A 19,571-nucleotide genomic window follows, 5' to 3' on the forward strand; every position below is an offset into this window, starting at 1 on the left:
AAAGAGAAGACGGTGAATCTTGTCCTCACTGTGCATACAGCCAGGCGTGGGTTTTGCTTTTGCTCTCTTAGTGCAGCGCTGGGTATAGCAGAAGCAGGCAGGCACATGATCTCCCTGAAGGCAGGATCCAGTGTTACTGTAGAAACTGGCCACCAGCTTCTTTTGTAGCTAGCAGCTGTCACTGCGTGGTTACAGCCAAAGCGTGTCACTCCGAGTGTCTGCAGGCTCTGGAGTTTGTCTCTGCTTCTAAAGCCGCCGTGCTACAGCTCGGAGATTAGTTCTGCGCCTTCTATCAAAGCGTGTTAAGATATTTCTGAATTGTATCTATTTTTAGAGCGATTCTTGATTAATATTTGATGTTCTTTCCAGGTTTCATTTTCCTTCACCGATACTTCAAGGTACAGAGGAGCTGGTAAAGGCATTGCCATGAAACCTAACTTGAAGCAATGGAAACAACTCATGCTGTTTGGGATCTTTGCATGGGGTCTGCTTTTTCTGGTGATATTCATCTATTTCACAGAAATCAACACTGTTCAGGGCAAGCAGAGAGTCATCATGGGAGCCATTCACGATCCATCGTTCTCTGAAGCCATCGATGGGAACGAGGTGCTTCTTAATGAAGATCTCTTAGGTACATTTAAATCGGGGACTGGAAGTATTAAGAAATGGACTGATTTGGAAGATGCCTTTAGAAATGAAGACGAGTTTTTTCCATCCCAGATAGGAAGAAAATCAAAAAGTGCTTTCTACCAAGTGAATGACGATTATTTATTTGCTGCTGGTCAGCCTCGGTCACACAACCACCTTCAAGAGATAGCAAAATTCATCTCTGCTGATGAGGATAATCCAAAAGTAAATATTTTACAGAACAACTGGAGCCATCAGAGAAGAATGAGGAGAAGGAGCACAAAGCACAGGAGAAGCCAGATGCTTGATGAATCTGATGACTGGGATGGGCTATATTCCACAATGTCAAAATCCTTTCTTTACAAGCTTTGGAAAGGGGATGTCTCTTCCAAGATGCTAAACCCTCGACTGCAGAAGGCGATGAAAGATTATTTGAGCACCAATAAGCATGGGGTGCGGTTCAAGGGGAAGCGAAACTCCAAGTTGACAGGAGACCAGCTATTCTGCGAGCTGAAAGAAAGGGTGAATGTGAAAACAATAGATGGCAAGGAGGCTCCCTTCTCCACTCTTGGATGGGAAAAGCACGTTCCCCAAATTCCACTGGGCAAATTGTATACACATGGCTTTGGGAGCTGTGCTGTAGTTATGTCTGCTGGTGCAATACTGAACTCCTCTCTAGGGGATGAAATAGGTGGGTGAAGTGCATCTATGCATGTGTGTGTTTATGTTTGTCTTTCAAAAGGTTCATTTTTCTCAAGCACAGGTCTGTAAAGTCTGGTTGTTCTCTCTCACCAGTGCTATCTCACCGTGAATGTGAGCTTATGGACTTCAGTGAAGCTGTTCCCTTTCAGGACAATGTAACTGAAAGGAAAATCAGGCCTGAAGTCATAATTTGATTTAAAGAAAACAATGATGCCTTCTTATCATATTACAGCTTGTAGTATAAAGGAGGCACTGGTTTCATCAGATCTGATGTATTTGACATTTTGCTGCAACATGTGTTTACTTCTTCAGCAGATTAGAGCCATGCTCAGGTTTTATTCTGCAAATCTGTGTTGTACCTGTCTGTATATTGTGGTTGCTCATGGAGAAACTGCTTGTTGTATTTCTATCCCCGACCAAACTTTGTCTCCATGCCAAGAAGCAGTAGAGCATCCTTGTCATCTGTTGCATGTCTAGAGTTCACGGGCATAGGGAATTCAGAGCCTTGAGCAGCCTCATGTGCTGAGGTCAAGTCCCCTGACCTCTTTTCCAAGAGTGAATTTAAATGAGTTCAAGTATCTCCACACATTGATTTTCCATTGCTGCACTGAGCCGGTGGGGTTGCAGATGTGCTGAGATGTCAGCGTCCCACAGAATTCCCCACTTCAAGGTGGGAGTTTTGTGGTAGCTGTTCAGAAAAGGATTGCGGAGCCACAAAACTAATCCAGGCCAGTTTTATTTTTTTCTTCTCAAAAATGAGTGCTACTACTCGTGTTAACATCTCAGTTGTTCTTAATTTTTTAGTACACGTGCAGTATGCTAAGAGTGCTGAAAGAAGGAGGAAATGTATGTCTCAAATTTGCTTCTGGAGCAAGAAGAGTTATCTGCTTTAGCTCTCTATAAAAACCTTTTGATGTTCACTCATTAATCCTCCCATCTTCCAGGACTTCACATCCCAGTTCTTGCTTCATTGCACTGTATCATCTCTTTGATACAGATGAGTTTCCTTTAAATCTCTGGGATATGTTAGAGCTGCTATCATTATCAAACTATTCTAATAAGCTTCCAGCACAGCACGGGTGCCCAGCCGGCCTGCAGTTAAAAACACAGCAGGGTAACCCCCAATTTCACAGGAAGGCCCACCGATTTAGGAATCTTTGGGGTGAAAAAGCTTAACAGTTCCTCCCTTCTCCAATGTGTTATCGTAGACTGAAACAAGATCTTCTGTCAGTGTTCCCCAGTACATCCAGTTTACAGCAGTATGGATTAGTGCTGTGCTGGAGAATCCATAGCACGTAGTGACATATTTACATCATTACATATTACAACATGCATCATGACATATTTCCACACTCAGATGCAGCCCAGGTATTGTGGACTTTGGTGCTTGACGTGGTACCTGGGGCCCGTATGCTCCTGTGTGTGCCCATTTTTTCGGGAACACTCTGGGCACAGAAAGCTTATGGCATTCTCTGAGGAAGAGCTTTTGATTTCATTGGGAAATGGTCATCTGATGCCGCCTAAAGGGAGGAAATGCTGTTTGGTAAGGCCTACCCAGAACTTGAAGATCTCTTCCTACTTGTTGTACGCAGAAGGGCCTGGTGCAAACCTATGGGTCTTAGCGGTCAGTGCGGCTTCTGGGAAGTGCTAATACGCTGGAGACATTGTGCCAGTGTTTCCCACTTGACATGGGAAATGGAAGCTCCAGCATCTGTTTGTATTATTATTATTCCTATGGGGAAGAAGTTACGCTTCCCCTGCAGAGTTCAGGTAGTATGTCCTACAGCTGAGCTCTTGGCCATGCCTTTCCACATCCCCCCTAGTCCTTGAAAAATTGAGAGGAGTCTGACCAGGAAGGGAAAGATCAGACTGTTCAAGATGGTCTTTTTCCTCATAGAATCATAGGATCTCTTTGGTTGGAAAAGACCTTTGAGATTATTGAGTCCAACCTTTAACCTAACCCTGCCATCCCACCACTAAACCATGTCCCTAAGCACCTCATCTATCCTTCTTTTAAATACCTCCAGGGATGAGGACTCTACCGCCTCCCTGGGCAGCCCATTCCAGAGCCTGACAACCCTTTTGGTGAAGAAGTTTTTCCTAATGTCTAGCCTAAACCTGCCCTGGCGCAGCTTCAAACCATTCCCCCTCGTCCTATCATCTGTTACCAGGGAGAAGAGACTGACCCCCACCTGGCTACAGCCTCCTTTCAGGTAGTTGTAGAGGGCGATCAGGTCTCCCCTCAGCCTCCTCTTCTCCAGACTAAATAACCCCAGTTCCCTCAGCCGTTCCTTGTATGACTTGTGTTCCAGACCCCTCACCAGCTTGGTTGCTCTCCTCTGGACATGTTCCAGCAAATGGAACATGCACAGCTGTAGGACAAGACTGTCCTCTGCCAGAGCCAGTGCCAGGGCTACCAGCTCTTGGTGGAGAACACAAGCAAACTTGCCAGTGTGGAGGCACCTTGCTCTGTGGAGTCACCCTGGCACCCGTGCTGAGCTCCTTCGTATCCACTAGGGCATGGCAAAGTCAGCATCATCAAGGAGCGGGGGAAGAACCACCCCATGCATGAGTTCTCGTTTTTGGGCCATGGGCTGTACAGCCTTGGTTGATGAAGTTTCTGCAGGCAAAAGGCTTTTACTATTTATCCTCCTGAAAGAAAAAAAAAGGCTTAAGAGGGCAGGAGCAGAGGACCTTTCTCTTCATAGGTCTTTAGCTCCCTCTTCTGTGCTCCTGTTAGAAACGCAGACAGAAATGTTGATTTGTGTTCTGCCTTTTGCCCTTCTCCCTCCTGCCCTTCCGACTGTTTTTGAATCAAACTAGCTATGGAAATACTGTGCAAGTACAGCAAACACTCCCATCGTGGTCATGCTATTTAATGGGAGACCCAATTATTTTGTATCCTCAGGAAGGGATCTGTGATCAAGACCCAAACTTTTTATAAAATGTTTATCTCCAAATACTTAATAAGATTAAAATCAGTTCACTTAAAACCAGCTGTTGTCAGTGGTAGGCTGCATCCTGATCATATATTTTATGGTGAAGGAAAGATGTTTACTCTTGATACAAAGAACCAGCATGAATGATGTTGGAAACACAGCACACTCTCTCAAGTTACGAGCCACACAATTCCCGTTTCCCAACCCGATTCCCAGTTCTCAAGTCAACAGATTGTCAGAAAGTTGTCAAATGGACGACAAATTCATGTTCTTAAATTCATAAGCAGGTTTCAAGTATAAAGGACCTTTGTTTTTCTTTTCCAAAAATGTGGAGGACCTGCAGCTTCTGTTGACTGTAGCTCCTACGCAATCAAGATGCTTATGTTAGGCATTGAGGCTGGGGTTGTCCCTGCACAGGGACATAGAAGGAGCGGAGGCTTTTTCTTAGCTTCAGAGGGGTTGGGCTCGGTGGACATTTGGCAAAAAATCTCTTCAGACACAACATGTTAAAGCAAGCAAGTATGGCTGAGATTGGAGTAAAGGTGTGAAAGGACAGAAGATCCTGATTTGATAGGATCAGGCCTGAACTCCATTGAAGCATGTTGGTTATCTTTGGAAACTTCTGCCTCCTCCATTTTTGAGTGACAGACAACCACATTTTAAGAGACTGGAGATAAACAGCTGTATAAACCACCTATGGGTTAAGGCATTACATGCCCATTTTGGCCTGAATCATGTTCTCTGCTTCCATCGATAGAAGGGACAAAAGTAGACCAAAGAGCGGGCTTTTGGCAGGGACAGTGGGTTTCTGGACGATGGATATAATGTGTTACTCTCCCTCACACCTTTTGGCTTTGAGATCCCCTTAAAAGAAGCCCTGGGAGGGTGATTATCTTTTATCCAGCAGAGGCTTGCACGTAGTGTCTACCCTTGACCCATACTTGACTTACAGCTGCTTTCTATTCTGCATGACTCTGAGGTCAACAGCTCGTGGGGAAACTTTGACGGTTCAGCTTTGTTATATCTTTGCTACCAAGGGGATCCTCAGGTTTCTGTGTGTGAGCAAGTTTGTGGGATGACTTCCCTACAGAGACTCTAAGGCTTGAACTGACCTTGAGAATAAGTACACGGTATGATTAATAGGTTTGGGGTAGTCTGAGATTTTCAGGTACTATAAAATACTGTGACGCACAGGCATAAGCATAGTTATTCATTCAAATGTTCAATTAAATATCCTTGTAGTTAACACGCTTTTGCATGCAGTAATTCTTTGTAAATTTTGCAATAGAAATAGCAAGTAATTGTGTGTACTGGGTGTACTAATATCCTTCCCACACTAAGTTTATCCAATTAAGAGAAATATTTATGTATTGCAAGCTAAATTAATAGATGATTCTGAACTTTTTTCCGGTGGATTTTAATAATGTTAATAACGTATGGCAGATGCAAGAGGATTTTTGTTTGCATGTTACAGAATTTTTATCATCCTTAGAATATCAAGATTAGGAGAAATGTGTAAGTTTGACATTAGTTTAGATCACTTGTTTTATTCTACTGTTCTGTATTACTAAGAGAAACAAATTAACCCCTCATTTACGCTCTTAGATTCTCATGATGCTGTTCTAAGATTTAATTCTGCTCCGACACGTGGCTATGAAAAAGATGTTGGAAATAAAACAACCATGCGGATCATTAACTCTCAGGTAAGATCTTCTTTTTGTGAATTCAAGTCAATGTCATTCCTGTAGAATGTGACATTAAATTAATAACTTCTGAGAAAGCGCTGGGTAATCTGGGAAACAGCTGGTGATTTAACAGTCATGATGCAGAGCAGGTAAAAGCTCTCCCTTACAGGGATGTTCCCCCTGCTGTCAGTGTAGAGTGATTGCCCTAGTTACTTGATATCCTTGTTTCAAAGCATTGGTTTGTAAAGTTTCTCATGTGTCCTACATCTGTAAAGGCTTTGCAGGATGCCAGAGCTGTCAGTACAGACGACCTTCGCCACACTGCATCCTGGATCTTCACAAAGCCCAGGCTGTGGGGATCCCAAAGTTCTTTTCTCATATTCTCCGGTTCCCTGATTATTTCCTTGTTGGAAGGCAAAAGAAATGGGAACTGAGTTGTTCTAACACATAACTTTAGGCAAGTCATTGTTCTTTAAAAATTTAGAATGAACTAGTAAAAAACTTTCAATGTACACTGGATATTACATGCCAGGTGAGTCTATTCATCTGATTGGAAACAGAAAATGGGTTTTTCTGCATATGAGTGTCAACAAGTAATTGTGCATTGAGCTATAGTGACACCTTATGGTTAAGAGTAGTTTTTCCATTTTGAAAAAAAAAACCCTGGACTCTGGTCTTGGGCAAACCAAGCCTCGTTCCTCTTTATGAAATGCAGCCAAAAAGCAACAACAGAATGACTGTGAAATTTTATGACATATTGAAATGGTGAGTTTAATTAGTCAACATCAGTAGTATGGTTGGCCGTGTAGCATGCTCTATACATACTGATTCTTGCTGAACGACAGCAAAATTCTTATGAGTTCATTTTTTATTCCTCTTCTTTGAGTGACTGCCCACGCAAAACCCATCCTTGGTGGGGTGTGTTCTGTGTGTGTGTAAGTTCCTGTTCTTTGCCACTGCAGAGAGGACTGTTCACTGTCATTCCTGTCACGCTTGTTTTGTACCTCTTTGTAAGGCTGTAGGGCCGACCAGATCTTTGAAGTGATCTGGGTCAAGTATGCCCTCTCTCTTTTGTTCAGGGAAAGAAAGCAGAAATATCTTACTCTGGATTTAGTGCTGAAATCAAGGTATTAGAGAACGTTGATCTTAATGACGTTTATTTTACCACTTTTTTTTTTTTTTTTTTTTTTTTTTTTTTGGCTGTTCTTTGTTTTACTGTTAGCCCAAACATCCTGGTTACTGACCATGCCTGAACTCCTGTGCTGGGCAAGGAGAAGGGTATATAAACTTTATTTAGTTGACTAGTCTCCCTAGGCTCCCTGTAGAAGAGAGAAGTGCATCCAGGGAGTGATCTGAGCTTTGTTAGCTCCCCAGACAATTCAGAGAGGCTGAATGGGTAAATTAGCTGCTCCCTGCTGCTCACAGCAGGCTGGGGTCCTCCTGGCTCCCAGAGCTGCTGCAGTATGCTCCCACCGGCGTGGTAACGGGGGGTCCTGTGGTATTCTCTCCTGCATGGCACGTTGCTTGATCTCCACAAGGCCTCTCAAGAAAACACAGGTCATGGCTAAAATTCAAGCCAGGTCAGCTCACACGGCTTCCTCACATTCATATTCTCACCACCTCTCTGCTCCTTCAAAGAGGTCAGAAGCCACCTGTGATGTGCTGACCACCTGCTGAGAAACTGGCCTTCCTCTGCCTGGGGGAGAAATCTGCGCAGCCCGCTTGATAAAAGTTGGTTTCCCTACCAGTACTGAAGATGGGTTACCCATACAGGTGTACTGACCCTCCTTCTCTCCTCGCTGTTGGAGATTCCTGCTTTCAGTTGATTAAAAGGCTGCTGTGGTCCTCTTCTTCCCTCATGTCCTCTGCTGGGAGAGCCCAAAGGATGTGAAGGAAGCCAGTGCAGCCACAACAGATATTGTTATTCCAGAAGAAACTCATCTCATACATATGAATGCAGGCTCACTGAGAGTGAAATATGTGTGGACAACACCTCTAAAGGACTCTTGCTTACTGAAAGGCAAGTAAGAGCTCCTTTGTGTGATAACTGTGGAACCCAGCTTTTAAAAGCTTGACCTTTTGGTCTGTTTACTCTATACTCTCAAAAAAGGAGTTTATGGTCTCAGGCGAAAACTGCTCTGAGAAATGCAATTGGGGATCCTGATGGCAGCACGACTAATTCTGTTCTTGTTGTAGAAGGCTGGTGAGAGTCATTAAGCTCAAAGTTTATGGTAGGAGGAATATTGCTATGGCAACAATATTATTTTTCTGAAGAAAAATATGCATAATCAAATATGGCTCATTGGATCCTAAAGGGAAATGAAAATTAGTATGAATTTATTTGTCTGGAATGTTGATTAGCTTAACAGCTGGAGCCAAATTCACACTGTTTCAACCAATGCTGAAATCATTCAGCTCAGTGCTGCCTGAGATTGGACGCACCAGGAAACAGAGCGATCTGGTTAGGCATGGAGGATCTGGGAAGGGATGAGCCATCAGGAGTGGAGAGTGAACTTCCAGTGGGGTGGGAGGATCAGGCAGAGTACCAGGAGATGCGGGAGGGAGTTACATGGGAGCAGTAGATCAGAGCAATAAAACAGTTACTTTAAAAATAGCCCTGTCATGCACCTGTTCTTGGAATTGTTTTTCTAGATACATCAGCTTTTACAGTCATGGTCTAATTTGCCTTTTTGGAGTGACTTGAAATGAGACTGTCTTGCTATTGAAATGAGAAAGCAACCAAAACAGGGGGGAGGGGAGCAGGAAGAAAAAAAAAAAAAAAGACATTATCCTTGGGGGTTGTAGCCTTTCAAAGAAGGTTGTTCTGTGTCCAGGAAGAGGATCCCATGGGCAGTCTGAAATACTGTAGCTTTCGTTTTCAAGTTCTAGGATGCACGGTAGTGTTAATATACAATTATGCAGCATCTCAAGTGGTCCCATCACATCCCTCACAGATGGAGAGTAATTCAGCATACTGCTACTTCAAACTGTCAGGAGTGCTGTTTATGGCTAAGCTTATTTTTATATATTTTTTTTAACAAAACAAGATGCTTAAAAACAACCAGAATTAAAGCAGAACAAACAGCAGTGTGGGGAGGACTGTTCATTTTAGAGAAGCATTTTGCCATTTTTCTGGATCCCACTTGCTTTTAACACTGTGCAATTCTTTGCGTCTGTGTTTGCAGATTCTCACCAACCCGAACCATCACTTTGTCGACAGCTCCTTGTACAAAGATGTTATCTTAGTAGCCTGGGATCCAGCCCCCTACTCTGCAAATCTGAATGTGGTAAGACGTCTGCCTGGACCTTTCTTCCCAATCAGTCTGAAAGCACAGGAGAAAATGAATGTATTTAGTACTGCAGTCTCCTGGCTCTCACTTGTTGCGATGAACCCCAAAGTCTTCTATTTCTGCATGAATTGGTCAAAATCAGTTTATTGGTCAAAAGCTTTTTAGTAGCCAGCACTCGTACTGGAATGGACTGCTCTGAGATGCTAGGATAGATGGATGGTGGGGGTGTTTTTTTATAAAATACTGCTATTTTCACATAGCAGTGAGTTTTCTGTGTGTTTGCCAAGGAGGGAACATTGCTAGATTTCAGAAGGAGGTTTCATTAGGAAAGGTGAAGAACTGCATCCATTTTTTCCCACCTTCCCCTCTGCCTTCCCAGACAAAATACACTACCCGAATGAAACTCTCTCTTGGTGCCTTCCCCATTTCTCAGGCCTCCTCCCCATCAGTCTTCTCTTTGTGCCCACTCCCCCACAGCCATCTGTGCCCCACCACCCGCCCCCTTGCCAGGAGCAGCAGTCTGCTTGTCCCGGGGGAGTCTCAGCTTTGGCTGGTGCGGCAGCTCCAGTGGACCAGTTGATCTGATGGTTCTTGGCAAGGGGAGCTCGGAGCTGAGCAGGCTGCAAAGTGGAAAGGGAACCTTCATCTGCTGAACTCCCTTAGCAACAGATGCCGGAGGCTGCCTGTCTCCTGCCAGGGGAAGCATTTGGAGGAAGGTTGGTCTCCTCACCCAGGTCTTGTGTCAAGGCTCTTTGAACCCCTCATTTAACATGGGCCTGTGAGTGGGAGAGGAGGTTGGCTCATCCCGCTGCAGTGAATTGCTTCTTGGGAGTCTCTGTATGAAGGAAGGAAGCGGACTAGCCTGGAGCGAGGACTGGCTTTCTAGAAGCGTCCACCAGTGCAGGCTGCTTTGCTACCTTTGCTTCTGTCCTGAAGAACCTGAATGAAACTAGTTGGCATGATTTTGCATGTAGTGTTCAAAACACATTGGATACCATAAGATTAAAAAAAAAAAAATTCTTATTTTTTTGTTCCCAGTGGTACAAGAAGCCAGACTACAATCTGTTCACTCCCTACGTGCAGCATCGCAGGAAGAATCCAAACCAGCCGTTTTACATTCTCCATCCAAAGTTTATATGGCAGCTCTGGGACATCATTCAGGAGAACACTAAAGAGAAGATACAGCCCAACCCTCCTTCTTCAGGTTTTATTGGTAGGTGTATCAAAGATGGGCCTGGTAGACATGTTACATTAAAACAAAAAAAAATTCAGAATTGTAAATGTGTACGTTGTATGAGGATCAAGTCCATACACATGTACTGTTTGTTCTTGGTGCTCTGTATAGAAGCAATGACTAGCTAAAACATGCAGTATGAGAACTGTGAAATAATTGGGTGAATTTAATGTTCTGCTTTCTTGCCCTTCACATCCATAGTATGCATACCGGATTTATAAAACATACATACATCTGTGAGAAGTTTGTTTTAGCCCATATTAATCTATCTATTGAAAACCTACTTGATTCTGAAGTTCTTTGTTAGGATGATAGAGCAGAGATGCATCAGACAAGTGAAAGCATATGGCAGATCGTACAGAGAGGATGAAATCACTGATACAGTCTGACTGGCCAAGCTGTATTCCCTACAGGGGTCAAGGAGTGGGATTTCCTACGCCCTGTCATGGCTTCCAGTGCTCAGTCTGAAAGTACCCAAAGCATCTCCTCTCTTCTTACACTTGAAGGAACAGACTTCCATTGTATTTTTTGGTCCTTCCATAGTATTTCTTGGGGGATAATTTGGCACTGTGCCCACAGTTCATACAACATAACGACTTATCTGATGCATAGCAGGTTGTGAATGTCTAAAGGAGGAGCAATGAGAGTAGTCGGGCTGAGTCAGGGTCTTCCTTGCTAATGCTTCTAGAGGCACAGAGGGCAATAGAGCTCCAAATACCGCCTTCCACTTTGGAAACTTCAGCCTTTCTTCCTTGACAGTGTGATATTGGTCTATGTATTTGTTGCAGGCAGAATATGCTCTTAATCATTCTGTCCAAATCTTGATAGTGAAGATACCTGAGATTGCACCCAACATGGGAAAACCAGTTCTGAGCACTTATCTTGGGATTTGTGTATAGTAGTGGCATCCCATGATATCGTGGAGCCCACCAGAGGCCTTAGGGAGGGTGCTGGGTCTCTCAGAGGGATGACACAAAAGCGTCTAGGAGATGCCCATCTATGACCTGAGTGGGTTGTGCTTACCTGGAGCATGAGTGGAAAGAAGAGGAGGCCTTGTGTGCTGGAGGAGGATGCCTTGGCAGTTGGTTACTTCTTGAAGTGAGATTTTTGGAACCTGTTTGTAAAATTGCATAAGGAGAAGTCTGCTCGTGTGGAATGATCTCACCAGCAGCACTCACATTTTGCAAAAGCATTTCTTGGAGTAGTGAAGTTGTTGATAAAAATAGGTTAACAGCTGCTGATTATATGAATAGTGAAGAGGACCATTGTGCTGTCAGTCTGTACTTCCACCATATATAAGAAACACGTCAAAAGCTTTCTTTGAAGAAATTGAGTTAATTTCACTGTAAGAATAGAAAGGTAATCTTCAACCCCAAATCTAAATGTTCCTGACAAAGAATATCCTTCAAGCAGAGAATGCTTTGAAAATACCAATCATTAAACAAGCAAAAACATTAACAACAAAAGCTGAACAGATATATATAGATATATATATACACTCGGTGTGTACAGATGCAAATTTGCCTCCTTCACCTCTACTGGGTATTTTATTTATATTGTTCTTTTCCAAAGGAGGTGCTTAGACATTTTGGTAATCCTATTACTGGCTTTAAGAAAACAAGGCAGTAAGACAAGCTTATCAGGAGTCATATTCACTTCATTTGATAACTAGCTAATGTTCTTATTAGATGCATTTTAAATATTTTATTAGGGAAAGGCTTCCTATTATAGTAACCTTATTGAATGGATATTTATGCATTGCGTATGTTACGTAATATAAACCGGGAGACAGCGCAGAAATGCTGCTGCATATTGTCGAAGGTGGACATAAAGGGCAAGATAAAGCATGAAAAATATAATGCAGGTTGGCAGAAATCTGAAAAGTCTTCAGATCAGGTATCTCTCAACAACTCCTGCAGTAAATGTCCAGTTGGAAGTGAAGCTGGCAGACACAACTGAGTGCACCTGTATGAAAGGCATATCCTGAATGTTGAGTTTCTACACAATTCTTACAAATTCTATAAAATTCTTTCCTTTAAAATAAATAGGAAGCGTGGGTAAATGATGACCATCACAAAACATGAGTGTCTGTCTAATTTCAAGAAGGGACGGGCAAATGGTTTGTTAAATGGCCACACTGCTAATACCATTGTGCTCAAAATAGCTGCATGAATGAAGAGAGGCTGTTGGTAAATAGAGGGTGTGAATTTTCAAAGGCAGGGGGACCTCTATCCCTGAATCTAAGCTCTTTATAGCATGGAGCATAGTGATTCTAATCACTTTATTAGAATAACTTACTGTAAATCTGTGTGCAATGCTCTGCAGTTAGAACAGATACAGACTCTGCGCAAGGATCCGTTTTGTCCATATTTACACCAGCAGAAAGTCAGGCAGCCCTCCGTGAGCTGTGGTTACTTGTGGAGGAAGAGCAGCAGTTCCTCACATCACTGTTGCTGCCAGTAACATGGAAAAGGTAAAAAAAAAAAATAAAAAAATTTTCTGGACCAAGTGAAGCCCTTTTGTTTCAACCTTTTTAACCCTCTTTACCCACAGTTAACAAAATTGGACAAATGTATAAATTAAAACATGGAAACATCAGATGATCTCCTTTCAGGAATGTCAGGAATGTTTTAGGGTAGTCTTAAGAGTGTTTCTGCAGTAATTACATTTTTCACCTGACAGTTGTATCTATTTCTGCCGCTTAGCACTATTTATAAGAAACTGAGTCTTCCCGAAGGGAGGATGCTTGGTGGAACGTGTTCTCACGGTGCTCTTCTGCAGCAACGAGTCGCCATCCTTCAGCAGTGCTTGATGTCAGGGGCATCTGTTAACATTGTTGATAGCTGTATTAAAGTACTTCAGTCGCAATATTATTAAGTCTCTTGGAAAAAAGGGGCCAGCGGGTCATTTGTGGGGAAGAGGTAGTCTCTTGCATGCTGTGACTTTAGGGGAGTGAGAGAGTGAGAAGAGGTAGGATCTTTTTTCCCGCGTGTCTCCACCAAGTGGGAGCTAGGGAGAAGAATATTTTTTGTGCTTCCTTTGGGGTATGGGATGCCCTGTCTCAGCATAACTCCTTCCTGGGGCCACTGGTTCCCCAAAACCCTACGTACATTAGCTCTGAGCCGGCCTGTTGCTGAGGAGAGGCAATAGGAGTGCAATAGCTGGGGTGAGGGAAGCATAGCACATGTCCCAGCTGGAGAGGAGAGGAGAGGATGGGGAGAGGAGTGTGGCACCAGAGTAGGACTGGTTGTGCTCTACAGGGGACATACAAAATAAGGCACAAGTCTAGAATGCTTTAGTAATACTTCATTTGGTGTACATTCATCTACTGTTTTAAGCCTTTTAAATATGTCACTGCTTCCAGCCACTTCACAGAATCACAAAATGGCAGGGGTTGGAAGTGACCTTGGGAGATCATCTAGTCCCGCCCCCCTGCTAAAGCAGGCTCACCTAGAGCAGGTTGCACAGGACATCGTCCAGGTGGGCTTTGAATATCTCCAGAGAAGGAGACCCCACAACCCCCCTGGGCAGCCTGTTCCAGTGCTCTGTCACCCTCAAAAGTAAAGTTCTTCCTCATGTTCAACTGAAACACTTCTGAGACGGTAACGTACACCACATGCACACCGTGGAGGTCTAAAACCAGGTGAGATGAATATTACCCAATGCAGATCAGCTTCCTCTAAGAGCAGTTTCTCGCTCTCCATCAAGTTCTAACCCATAGATGTTCCTGTCTTCAGTTTTCTTCTAAACAGGGTGTCAGCCCACGGCGGCCCATCCCTCAGCGGTGCCAGGCTGCACCTTAACAACACTACATGCAGAGCCCACATCTGACTGTGGTCTTTTCCACTCAATTTGTTACTACTTTAACATTGTTTTCTACCCAACCCAGTGATGGGTGTAAGTTCAGGGCATCGTTGAAAGTAGGCTGAACTCATTGCCTGTCAAATGGCGGCCACTCATTATGGGTTACTTCTGGGGGCATGGCATGGCTAGGAAGGATTGATTTGGCACAGATAAGTCACCCTTTAGTGTAGTATTTTCTAGCTCAAAGGCTGTGAATAATGACCAAAGGAACACAGAGACTGGGTTTTTTTGTGGGGGGAAGGTTCACCAGGGTAAAAAAACCCTTTTATTTTAATCTGGGACTCTTTTTTGGCTTGTTTTCTGAGACACTCATGTGGACTTTCCCTGGCTTGTAACTTTGCCTTATGCGGCATGTCATAGCTTAGTTAACGTCGCTCCTCATTATGAATTATTTACTCTTTGTCTCCCTAATCTAATCCTTAGATGAGCTTTGAGAACCTATTCTTGCATATTTTTGCATCATTTATGCAGCTGCCTCCTTCATGCTTTTAAACAAAACCCTGCACAGTATTCTCATCATCTTGCATTAGCATTAGGCAATTGCTGTAGTGGCTTTTTGCAGTTAATTTGTTGGTTCACGTTGGGCTGAAAATTGGGTTTGTCAAATTAGTATTGATACGTTTACATCTCATCTTGGACTTTGGTCTACTCCGTTTTTCTCAGAAGACATGTAAGCATCCAACCACCAGATCTGGGATTTGTATTCCCCTGGCAAATCCTAAATCAACATCGATTTTCCCTGTCTTTGGGCAGCAGAAATAAGTGTTACCTGATCACTTCCTACTAATACATTTTTCACTGTGAATTATGAACTCCGTCTCCCCCCCCCCCCGCTTCTGACCATATACAAGCTCATCTTTTCATTGGATGGTGTATAAATCGGCAGTCTCTATTTTTACCATTCTGCTGTAAGAAAACTGTTCCTATGCCCTCCTTGATAGCCTGTGTAAACTGACCTTACGTTTTTATTATCTGTAGAACAGGACTAAACCTGCTTCCTTGAGTTTCTCAAGAGCAGCATTCTTTGTGCCTTGGATGGGATGGTACATGAGCATTTGGAAAGTTTGGGGGCTTTCAATCATGTCTAGATTACATACAGGCTTTTCTATGAAGATTTTGGTCTTGTACATTGTTTGCTAAAATTCCTACCTACCTTAGTCCATCAGTACACTTTGCTGTGTTACCTTTTCAGAGGTGATTTTACTTGAAATTCATTTATATGCCCAGCAGCTTTTGTCTTTTTAAAAAGTTGAAATCTCTGTCTGTGGTATTTTTTTTTTTTTTTACTCCCAAATCAAAACATAGTCTGGGTAGATTTTCACATTTTAGGTTGTCTGTGTAGGTGGTAGCCTTTCCTACGTGTTGTAGCTTTTAGCATAACATAGGAACCATTGAACACAAAATGATAACTAAGCCCAGATTACTTTATTGTTGGGAGAAAGAAAGGCTTGTTTGAGGCTTTACAGTTGGCATTACAGATTTAACAGTTATGCGTCATTAATAGGTGATAACATTATTTTAATCTTCATTTGCATGCATCGAGACAACAGTACGGAGCAAGGCTATCATTACGCTGCAACATTAGCAGATCATTGGATGACTAAGAACTTAAATTTAAAATGGCTTCAGAGAGCATGTTGAATAGAAGGACGTAGCTGATCTCCAGCTCTGCTCAGCAAAAACACGCTTGCATGAACTGAAAGAAACCATCCAACGTATTAAGAGTTGCCTTTATTACTGTTACTTGCTCAGCTGTTTGCCAGCAGTTGGTGAAGGAACAGAATAGTGCTTACTCTTTGCAGCTCAGCTTTGTTCAAGTATTATCACACAAGTAAATAATACCTCCAAATAGATAAGCTTTAAATTTTTATTATTATAATAAAAAGCAGTCTGAAATTTGAGCGTCTTCTGCTTCCTGAAATACAGAGCTAAAAGAGCAAGCTCTCCCCTCGCAGCACCCCAAATCACGTAAAGAAATCTTTACCATTCTAGCATGTCACCCAAATTTGAGGAATACATTTAAAATTATATGATATTACTGGTCAGCATTCTCCAGTCTACGCTCATATTATAGAGCATATTATTGTGATTAACGTACGGCTTTTTGGATTCAGCATGAAGTGATAAATATGTCATTTTCTAGGTCTACTATATAATACAAGTATCTATACATCAAAGATGACAAATATTGCACAACTTATTAAGCTTAGGTACAGGGCCATTTGGTGACAATTAAATTCCTTAATAAATATTTGGGTTTCTGTAAATTTAGGTAGTGTTTTCTCATGGTTAGTATTTGTCATAGTTCATGAACTGAACAGAGGTAAAAGTACTCTTTTTTAGAAACATAGTATTTTAAAAAGGCAGAGCTAATTTTGCTGTATGTTCCAAAGAATAACTGAGGCACATCTGGCCCAGTTTCAAGGAGTGACAAATTTTCCTCTGCTACCTGAAATTCAGTCAGGAGAGGATAAATAGAGCCTATAGAAGTAGACTCACATATAGAAAATGAAATGCTTATTTGTATGCTTATTTGTAATGTTTTGAAGTGCACATATTATCAAACATAAACTTAACTGGTGTGTCTAGCTAAATTCTTTTCTGTAAGTAAATTTGTGGGGTGTGTGAAATGAGACACATTGTGAGTATAATAATCAGATTATGTGTATTTAAATGTTTTCAGCATCTCTTACATTTTGTTAAAATGATGCTGAGTTCTTGCGGAATGTTTGAATTACACTTATTATTCTAGACGCTTTCATACAGCATCTGTTATATTCAGGTATATTAAACTATATTTTATTTACTTGTAAACTAGAGAACATTCTTTTTTAAATTAGTGTGCTAACCACAAAGCCTAATTGTATTGTACAAAAGATGCATGTTGGAAACTCAAAACCTTTTGAGTCATTAAAATTGGCAAGAACAAATTGAAAAACATTTTCTCCTTTTGATTAGAATCCATAGTATATGCTCATTTGTATAAACTATCCATGCAAGGAATTTAATCTCAATTCTGGTTTAAATGTTTTCAGTGCAGACTGTAAAAGCTCAGGTGTTTATTTGTGCCAACTGGGCCAAGTTTAAACCATACCCAACACTTTTTGACACCATAGATATCTGCCAAATAGGAAAAAAAACCTAACACATCTTTCTGAAGATTTTGAAATACTAATATATAATTATTTGAAATACATAATAGTTTATTAGAATATAATATTGTACTGTTGTAACAAACTTGCAGGTTGTCTGTTTCTCTTGACAGCCACATCATTTCTTTGGAATAATATATTTTTAAATATTTAAAAAAAAATAGTCTATGCTCACAGTCCTTTGTATTTTTTTTTTTTTTTTTTTTTTTTTTGTCCAATACAGTATTCAGGAACATTGTCATTCAATTATAAAACATCCATAAAGCACACCTTTGAATGAGCTACTACAAAAAAACTTTTCTCCAGCCAGGCAGAATTATGTTGCATTTTTCCATTTTCACAGTTGTAACCCAGAAGGGACTCTTGAAAATCTAGCAAGGGTATTAGAATTAGAGTGGCCTATACAGAAATACCTTTAGCTGTGATTTTAAATGTATGGTTGCACCAGTCATGTTTGCCAAAACTAAAATCATGCCAGATACTCTGACTTTCTCCTTAGTATGAAATTTAGATTGGATATTTAAGATCAAAAAGTTTTAAAGCTTACACATCAGATCTGGAAGAGACCTGTTAAAAGAATTTCACAAGTCTCTGGGTTACTCTAGGTTTGCATTTATTTACAACTCAGAGCTGGGCCATCACCTCAGTGAGTGGCAATGTAAAAAATACACCTTACACCTTATATACCCTTTCGACATGATTACATAACAGACAAAGTCTACTGTGAGTTTCCACTGCATTCTCAATTCCTCTATTCTTCTTGGTCAGTAGAAAGTTCTCAATTTTCATCTGCTGGCACGTTCCCTCTCCGTCCTGTCACAGTTCTGCTTCATCTGGCCCATTTCAAATGCCATTGTCTTCATTCTCTGGTGGCACAAAAGCTTGGTGTTCTTTGTTAACTTATTCTAAATTCTAACCCTTGACCTTAGTTGCGAGACATCCTTACGTTGTCTCTAAGTCTAAAACTCCTACAATACCCATTGCTTAACCTTAATTTCTATTTGGTAACTTTCTTCTACTGATTCAGCTCAGCTGGTGGTTAACCCAGCCCCGGAGGGTGCTGTACAGGGGACAACTGAGCAGTTTATCATGGACTGAAGGCATAATTATATATGCCCATTCTTTAACAATGCCTACTCCAATCTAGTCTTAACCCTATAGTTACAGGAAGCTCTCTGGCACTTTCCTTAATGGACCCGATCTGATGGTCATTTTCACGCCTGCTTGCTGGTTTCAGAGTCATGCCTACAATATTGGTTTTGCATGCTTCAGTAAACTTCTGAAAAGATTAAACAGTTCCATTTCCATCCTTGGAGTTACTCAGTACTGGGCTGGACAGGACCCGAAGCAACCTGATCTAACTTCAGAGTTGTCTCTGCTCTGAGAGGACTCTGAACTGCCCGCAGAGTTCCCTCCAGACCCCTCCACAGATCTCATGGCAATGTCATCACTCAGACTGGCAATATTTCTCCTGGTTTGTACCGGAGCTTAACAGGTTCTTGACCAAATCCCCTAGGCACGATAGTAATACTGCTACTACTAGATTAATCTAGTTAATGTAGTTTTTACTGAGATTTTTTTAGGGCCCACTGATGAAAAGCAGACTTTGCGCTGTGCCCCATGGACTCCTCTCAGCATTCATTCTAAGGCGTTTGACGTTTGCATGCTATAGATAGCTTATAGGCTTTCCCTTTCAGGTTTTACTTTTTCTTAAGTTGTGCATGTCTACTGGCATTCCCTAAGTACTTTGTAATTCTCTGCTTTCACTCCTGTTCTCATACCTTAATCCTTATGCATGTAAAAAAAAGCCATCTCCTCTCAGCTTAATCCTTGCACATAAAATTGACTTTTGCTTATGGTCCATGGCTAGGTCAGCCAGAGAGCAGGACTCATGCCACCTAGCTTTAGAAGTCTCTAGTGCAGGTCTGTATTTGTGTTAGTCAGCCTCAGACTTTCTAGAACAAAAATAGGCACCTCTTAAATATGTCTGAGACCTGTGTGAAATTTTCATCCCGTACTGGGAGTGCAGGTAGAACTCTGGCAGTATAGGATCCGTGCTGCCACTCAGGCTTTCCCTA

General features: G+C 41.9%; 1 protein-coding gene across 1 annotated transcript in view; it reads left to right on the plus strand.

Moving 5' to 3' along the window:
* The first annotated feature begins 411 nt into the window (after window positions 1–411).
* The window catches only part of ST6GAL2 (ST6 beta-galactoside alpha-2,6-sialyltransferase 2), a 25,011-nt gene continuing 5,851 nt past the window's right edge, over window positions 412–19,571 (plus strand). The window contains exons 1-4 of the mRNA XM_009638925.2: window positions 412–1,318; window positions 5,874–5,971; window positions 9,139–9,240; window positions 10,282–10,456. Coding sequence (XP_009637220.1) covers window positions 427–1,318; window positions 5,874–5,971; window positions 9,139–9,240; window positions 10,282–10,456 — 1,267 coding nt within the window. The 5' untranslated portion in view covers window positions 412–426. The remainder of the gene's footprint in view (window positions 1,319–5,873; window positions 5,972–9,138; window positions 9,241–10,281; window positions 10,457–19,571) is intronic.

The sequence above is a fragment of the Egretta garzetta genome, unplaced genomic scaffold (assembly GCF_000687185.1).
Source record: "Egretta garzetta isolate BGI_Z169 unplaced genomic scaffold, ASM68718v1 scaffold5, whole genome shotgun sequence".
NCBI lineage: Eukaryota > Metazoa > Chordata > Aves > Pelecaniformes > Ardeidae > Egretta > Egretta garzetta.